Below are 8937 nucleotides of genomic sequence, written 5' to 3'. Positions count from 1 at the left end.
GTAAATAAATGTAGAAAAACGCATTGTTAATAATTATTATACAAACTAGAAAAAAACTATATATAGAATATAATTTTATAAATAAAAATAACGTAAACAGTTTATTTTTTTTTTCAATCGGTTTTTAATTTCTTGATAAAAGGCTCTATACTCAACTGTTGACTAGTGCCGTGTCTTTCGAACTGGTTAGGTATTGCAAATTTCAAATCTCTTTTAACACTTTCTGATGGTGTCAAATTATTCGTCACGGCTGTTGTTATTTTCCCCTCTTTTGATTTTTTGATTTTTATATCGTTCAGTCGCCGTTTTAATTTAGAATATATGTCACAATCGTCAAACTTGACCGTTAACGCGTAGACAAAAGCGTTGACATATTGTTTCATACCGTTTTCCGCAGTTATTTCTACAAATTCGCATTCCGGATATTTTTTAGTGATTTGTTCAAACGTTTGTTCTTCAGCGATTGTTTTTAAAAAATGTTTTGTATTTTCATTGGCGGCATACGTATTAAATTTTGTCAAATCACAAACCCTGTTAACAATTTCGAATCGTATCAGATCTCTGTCTTGTACGAATATATCATTTTTATTAGCGCATAATGCATCTTGCATACGAGATTCTTTTAGACATTCGTGAATCCAAGCACGACTTTCAACGAGCGGTAGACTGGCTAAACTCATTATTGTATTTTTCATGCGTAACAACACCGGCATTGTAGTACTGTATGTGAGTTTTTTTTTTTTTTGTTTCTGATCGCGTGACAAAACCCGTGTCGGCACACGTTGATTGTAAACTAAAAATTGCAAATGTTCACGAGCTTTACATCTTTCTTCAAAAGTATCTTTAGAAATAGAATTTATGGCTGCAAATATTATGTCATTTGCTCCTACCGGAACGTCGTAATATAAATAATTACCGTAGAGCAATTTTTCGCGTATTTCGTCCAATGTTATTGGTTTCAGATCAGTAACGTTAAAATTTAACAATACCGACACCAAATGTTTCAATTGATTTGGAATTTCGACACAATTGATATTTTTTGCAGACGTTACTCTAGAAACTGCAACGTACAGACTTTGAAACGTCGATTCGTGTAGTAAAAAAGAAACTTTATTAGATATAGTTCTCCCTTGACTCATATAAATTGACATAGTAAACGCAGGGTATATAGGAAAATTAAACAGGTCACCACGATCTATTATATTTTTTTGTGTATCGTTTCCGTCATTTAACATGTAACTTAAATGTTTTTCAAACACAACGTTTGAACATTTTCCGCGTTGAATTTTTATTAATTTTTTTGTCTTGTTCAAACGTACAACCAAAGTTTGCGCGGTATCCGGCTCATCGCTACGAAATTCTATTTTTTCCAAAATGCATAGAGAACGTTCAGTCATTTGATTCAAAAAATATATATTACCCACGACGAGTGGTAAAAATGGAAGATATTTACCGGGACACCATTGTTTGGAAAATTTTAACAATTTCAGAGGTTTGATTGACGACGATGAGCCGCCTTCCGAATTAATAAGTTCTACGGCTTGATGATATCTAAACGTCGGGTTTGGTAAATACATACCAGAATTGCAGAAACGTTTTCCGAATATCTTCTCGTGATCTAAACTTGGTTTTTTTTCTATAACCCATTCGGACGTGGGTATTTGGTGTTCGTGTACAAGAGCGTGAACTTTGTCTGTCAGATATTTGTGGTACATTGACAATATCGTGTCGTCTGTGTTTACACTCTGTGTCATATTTTCATAAAACATGGCACTTATCAATGCGTAACCCCAGTCGTCTAAAATGTTTTCCGACGATAAAGTTCCGATAAAATTTACTTTTTCATTGTACGATTGATCGGTACAACGTTCGTTACGAGACAAATGAAATATTTTAGCGGAAAAAGCCGAAACGATGTTGAATGCAGAACATTGACCAGCGTGACTAGAGTTGTGTATATTTTGTAATTGATAACGATCACCACATATCACCGCTCCAATATTGTATTTACGTAATGTCATCATTATTAAAAACAAAAAAGGTTTCGGTATTACGGTATATTCGTCTAAAATCAATAACGGGTTGACAAAGTCTTCGGAAAGTATGTTCAGATCAATAATCTTCAAAAGACTGACAATAGCGTTTATAAAATGTTCAACACTCATGCAACTACTGAGTTGCATTTCAAGCGTTTGATATGTGAAATATTTTATTTTCAATAAACGCATTATAAACGACGCCGTAGTAGAACCGTTAGCAGAAAATCTATAAGTATGTAATAAATCACGTTTGTAAATTACGACATTTGGGACGATTCCAGTGACTAACGATAAATGATTAGCCAACGTCAACATTGTAAAAGTTTTACCAGTACCCGGGCCTGCTTGCAAAATTACAATGTCTTTGGATTGAGATATCACGTAATCGAAAACAACACTTTGTTCTTTATTGAGATTACTACGTGCGTATAATTGTCTTTCGAATCGTATGTCTTCAATGTCTTTTTCCGGAGTAGTTTTCGACATCGAGTACTCATGTTTGATTTTTAAACCATACGGTATTTTGTAACGTTCTCCGGTTTCCAAGTCTAATATCGTATATGTCGGCGAGCATTTTGGTATTAACGGTTCGGGTTTAGGGACATCGTTGATATTTAACTTATCGACAATTTTTTTATAAACTTCGGAATTTTCCATTTTCCAAAACAATTGAATATGCACTAAACTGTATATTGTTGTAAAAAAAAAAAATTGTCACGTGTACGAGCCAAGGCGGTCATGCGGTCACTGATTGCGATATAAATAAATCTCGTAGTTTTATAACAGTATCGTCATTAATTAAATGTCTATTTATACCCAACAAAATCAACAAAACTATTAAGAATAAAAAAGCCAACAAGTATACACCTGAAAAAGCAAAAACCAACACACCTATAGCCATCAAAGTCGCGTAGTCGGTACAGCTACCCGTAATGGACACTCTGTCTAGAAATTTTTTATTAAACGCGTCATAGTCTTTTTTGTCAAAAGTAGATCTTTTTACAAGTTCACGTAAACTCGCGTTCGTAGCCATCTCATTCAAATCTATATCCATACCTTGAGAGAGATCATATACTTCAGATTTATCTATAAAAACACCGTCACTATTTGTCGATAAACTATTTATGTACACCGCACGTTCAAAAAATGCTAAAATAGTAAATTCCAAAATGTCATCAGAATCCAGTAGCAAATCAACAAGATGTTGAAAATTGTAATCAACCGTTGCCATGTTAAAACGTTGCCGTTGCTCAATTTCACCGCTACGCATAAAAGCCATCGGAAAATCGACTGGGTTTATGCTTTGATATCCATAAGGATCCCACCAACCAAAAGCAAAATCTAATGCCATAGCTACGAGTAAAATCCAACTTATAGGGTTGGTCGCGTACAAAGTAACTTTGGCCAACATTAATGCAGATTTTGCGGCGATTTTTAACACTACTCTGGTTACCATAGTTTTAGCCATACTTCGCACCACAGCCGTGATTACTGGTCGTGAAAAAGATTTTTCCATCAATGTTATCATATTTTTTGTCAGCACCGGTTGAAGCGTTTCAATGGTTTTTACACAAAATTTTCTGAGTTCAGACAAAGTCGTTTCGAACGCCAGATTTATTGCAAGACTTTCCCAAAGCTCTGGCGATTTAACCATTTGTATCAAAGATTCTATTGTAACTTGTATAGTTTTTTCAACTTTTTCAGATGTAGTCATTATAGGTTCGTTGTTTTCTACGTCGTTCCTGTTGTTGTCGTCGTAGTCGTCGTCGTCGTCGTCGGTGTTGTTGTCAATTATTTGTGTAGATGATTTTTTTTCGACATTGCGTTTGGAACGTGTTGATTTAATAGGTTTTTCGTACGGAACATTCATTAACTGTGGTAATTTAAAATTTGTGTTGACATCCGACCGCCAACCTTTGACCGTTAATAACGGATCGAGTTTTTCGGGCAATTTTACTAGATCTGTAGGCAAAGCGAAAGGTTCTTTAGATTGGTTAATTACGTAACTACGTACTGTTGATTTTACAGTATTGATGAGATTCATTCCAACAACCACGTCCAAAACGTGTTCTGTCCCCGTGTACGAACACGGCCCGTATTGTTTACCTTCTTCTTTGATCATAACGGTATCGTAATAATTACAATAAGTTTCGTTATTTACGTACGTGAAACCGCAACCGTATGGGTCAGAAGTGTCTTTTATTCTAGAATAACCGGTCGGCATGTCGTTTACACGTTTTTCGTATTGAACATCGCTTCGATAAAATGGTTTTTCTAAAAAATTTACAGTCTCTTGGGGTACCACACGACATTCCCCAAACGCATAGTTCAACCAAGGTGTGACGGTTCGAGCTTCTCCATTTTTTTCATACGTAGGTTTATCCGTCATGTTAAAACACGCGGGCTGACATTGTACGTCCCATTTATCGTCGCCGACTCGGTAATAAGAAGCTATATGATCGGGTGTGCACATGTCTTTTTCACGAGTCTTATTGCATGATAATTTTTCGCATAATCGTTTCGATATTTTAATGTCAATAATTTTACATTTGTTTTTCAGTGAAATTGGTATATAAAAATCTGCAGAAGTCGCGTCACGCACAGTGTATTCTAAATAGCTGGCCAAGTGAGGAGCTTTTTTTAACAAACGTTCCAACATTCTTACTTTAAAATTATATTCCGCGTATTTTTCTGCATTCTTGTGATCTACGGAAGTATATTCCATTTTATATTACTTATAAGTGTATTTGAAAAAAAAATCCGTCGAAATAGTTTTCTATATTATATAATCGTAATTATATACGTAAAATGTGTGAACCTACTAATATTATGTCGTCGTCGTCGTCGTCGTCGTCAAACGAATCTTATAAAACAATTTTAAATCGGATCGAAACTATATTGGATAAAACTATAAAAAACTCTAAAACAAACGTATTGTGTTTAGACGGAACTTCTTGTTGTAAAAAATCATCAATATTACAAGCGATTACAAACGGCCCAGTGTTAAAAGTTCAAAAATTTAGAAACATTGTAAACAGTACAACTTACGCACCGTCAACAATGGGATACGTATGCGCCGGTATGTTAGATGTACTTAAAAGTACAAATGTAACCGTGATGGATAGATCACCGTTGAACGTTTTAGAATGGCATTTGTTGTGGAAACTCATGGACGCGTACGTAAAACAATTTGGAAATACAACTCCAAATCTTCAGAATAAAAAACATGTTGAATTTTTCGATTCTTTCGATGACGTTTTTGATAATCTAAAAGACACAAATTTTTATAAATTTTTTCGCTGCCGTTTAGATATCTTGACCGTTATCGATAGCAACATAGTCCGATGTCGCAATACACATTTGACTCGAAACATGGGTTCTGACTCGGAAAGAGCCAATTGGAAATTTTATACATTTTTTCAAAATAGAATGTATACACGGTTATACGATTTTATAGATTTATCTTGGTTTGACGAGGACGATACGTGTAATCAAAGAGACGCAATCGATACAATTTCGACAATATTGAAACGATGGATGTTAAAAACACCAACAATAAAACCCGCAGACGTTGTTTACAGACAAATAAAAATGCCGAATTCCATGGTTACAAAAGATTTGACGTTACGAAATTATAGTTCTTTTGTCTATAGATCTATGATTAAAAGTCATGTGAACAAAATTGTGAAAAAACATAAAACGAGTTTAACGTGTGACGACGATGACAATGATATTATTTTAGACGTACCAAAATTGGCAACTATTGCAGAACCCATTTCAGGTTTGTTAATAAAAAGTGCTGAGTTTACAATACCGACTAAGAATTCAAACGATTACGAAGACAAAAACATTAATAATGATTGTACGTACAATAGTGATGCAGACAGTTTTATCGAAAATACCAACAACGAAGACTATTCTGATGAGTCTGAAGACGAAAAATAGTAATATTAATTATTTACTCAATGAAAATTTCAATAAATATAAACTTTATTTATAATTATATTTTATACTTTTACATTATAAACTTTTACGTTTATCAAAATATTAAAAATATGCTCTACTGATTATATTATTATTGTGTGTGTGTGTGTAAAAAAGTATAACATGTATAATGTATAATTTATAATATAATATGTTATTGACGATATAGCTTTATTTAGACGTTTATAAGATATTTTTTTTTTTTAAAATACAAACATTTAAACAAAAAAAAAATAATTCATATATTGAAAGACTATATTATTATAATATAATTTAATAAAATTGTATTTGTTATAATTATTTAATTTTTTATTATTTAAAAAAAAGTGTGTCGTCAGTGTCGTCGTCGTTGTTGTCTCTCCTTGTACGATAATAGTGGATAGTATTGTCGTGCGTGTTGATTCTGTTGTGACAAAAAATAAAATAATAATATTGTAACAAAAAAAAAACATATTATTAAAAATATTTACATAAGGAATATATGTTTACGACAATTTAAACAATGCTTTACGCTTCGGCGATTGTGTATTTTTGTGTTTTGTCCGGATGAATAACATGTTAAAAATATCTGTACATCAAAATCTAGATACACTATCGGAAAAACAAAAAATACAAATCGATAATTTTTCAATCGTACACGCTGTCGGATTATTAGATAGACACGGCAATGGTTATAATTTTTACGAAACGCATGTCGCTACACTTTCTTCTGATAATGATCGAATTCACAATAAATTTCGCGTGAAATATCCTCACGACATTGTGCCATTCTATATGATAAAATTTTACGGAATTGAATATTTCATAGACACAGACACGGACTATGATCGAAACAGTGTTTTAAAACAGAATAATGTCACATCTACTACACTAGGTGAAATGTTTAAAACTTATGGAATATACGATACCGACATTAATATGCATTTTTATGAGTTATCGAATTATTCGGAAAACAATTTGTTTCAATTGTTATTGAAAAAAATTTACGAAAACAAATACTTTTTTGTACCGATATTTTTCTGCGAAGCGTTAGAATTTTTAAAAGACGATCAGAGTCAAATTTATCAATTGAGCGCTAAAGGCGAATTGGATCCACGCATAATTGAAAACAATGAAAAAATTACTTACAATTTTAATAAATACAAAGATATATTGTATTTTTACGAATCTTGTAAATCTTTGAAATATAAATATGTAGGAGCTTGTAATTTATTCAGTACTAAAACAAATCGTAAAATTTTTTCAAATGACACCGCAAGATTAATAAAATATTTTCGTATTCTGACGAACAAAAACAATAGTAACGTGTTTAAACTCAAAAACAAAAACGGTAGACCTGGTGTAAGAATTACTTGTGATTACATTTTAATACGGTCAAATGCCACAAAACAGATGAAAATCAATTGTGCAGCGTCGATAAACGAAACTTTTAGAGAAAGATATGAAAAATTCCGCAAGTAATGAATGAATCGGACAATAATATTGATTTTACATTGGAGCATAGAAATCGTAATAATAATAGAGTTATTTTTTATTTTTATTTGTCGTATCGGCAAACAGGTAAAGTAACATCCTTTATTGATCCGGAGACTCACCTACTGTCTCTTGGTATTTGAAAATATTTTTTACTGCTTGTTTTCCAAGGCTGAATATTTTACGATACAGAGACATACCTACCGTCTCTTTTTGGAGACTGTAAGATTTTTCATTATTATTCGACGAGTAATGTTTACGATTTTTCAATTCAGAGACCTACCTACTGTCTCGTAAGACTTTATTATTAATTTTCTACGATTGAACGTTTACAATAATTTTCGACTCGGAGACCAACACTGTTCTCGACTTATGGAACAGCGTTTAAAACTCTTTGTTGTGGTGACTTACCGCGTTTACCTATAATATTTTTAAATTTGGAGACTTACGTACTGTCTTTTGAAATTAAATATTTTTTTGGGTTTAGAATTTTTGATCTGGATACCTAACTACCGTCTTTTTCTACGTGAAATCATTGTTAGTACATGTGAATAAACCGTTGAACCCGCGAATTTAAAATTAATTTTTTTTTTTTTGTTTGACAAAATCTAAATTTAGAATATTTTTACTGCGGAGACTCACCTACTGTCTCCCGAAACTTGATATAAATATTACAATTCAATTTTTTCTCGTAAAGTGTTTTGATAATATTATACAGACTTTTGCGATAGAGAATTATTATAAAACGTCTTTGAGTACGTATAAATATTATGTAATAATGTTTAAAACCTAAATTTAACAGATTCAGAGACCTACATACTGTCTCTCAAAAGTTAAAAAATTTTGTTATACTTTTCGATCTATAATTTTATTATAGAGAATTACAAAACGTCTTTGTGTGTGTATACAATATTAATATTATGTAAAAATATTTTTTTTTTTTACAAATTAGGTTGAAAATCTAAATTTAGAACGTTTAGAGACCTACATACTGTCTTCCAAAAGTTAAAAAATTTTTTTATACTTTTCGATCTATAATTTTATTATAGAGAATTACAAAACGTCTTTGTGTGCGTACAATTAATATTATGTAAAAATATTTTTTTTTTTACAAATAAGGTTGAAAATCTAAATTTAGCACGTTTAGAGACCTACATACTGTCTTCCAAAAGTTAAAAAAATTGTTTTTATATTTTTTAATTAATAGTTTCATTATACACTGGTTAAGTACATATTATTATTATTATTATTATTATTATAAATATTGATACGTAAAAATTTAGTACAGAATTAAATCTAAATTTATCATATTTGGTTTCAGAGACCTACGTACTGTCTCTAAAAACTGAAAATATTTTTTTTCACGTGTTACGTTCAGAATATTAATATACTCAATATCGACATGCCGAATGTAATATTTCTCTTTGTCATATACAATTAA

General features: G+C 31.7%; 1 protein-coding gene across 1 annotated transcript; it reads right to left on the bottom strand.

The window, feature by feature from the left end:
* Positions 1 to 2775: 2775 nt before the first annotated feature.
* Positions 2776 to 4764, bottom strand: LOC132947440 (uncharacterized). Its single transcript, XM_061017730.1, has one exon. The coding sequence runs from the start codon at positions 4762 to 4764 to the stop codon at positions 2776 to 2778; it is 1989 nt and encodes a 662-aa protein (XP_060873713.1).
* Positions 4765 to 8937: the final 4173 nt, after the last annotated feature.

The sequence above is a fragment of the Metopolophium dirhodum genome, chromosome 1, assembly GCF_019925205.1.
Source record: "Metopolophium dirhodum isolate CAU chromosome 1, ASM1992520v1, whole genome shotgun sequence".
NCBI lineage: Eukaryota > Metazoa > Arthropoda > Insecta > Hemiptera > Aphididae > Metopolophium > Metopolophium dirhodum.
Note: the sequence above shows the minus strand (reverse complement) of the source record. Positions and strands in the feature narration are given on the sequence as shown.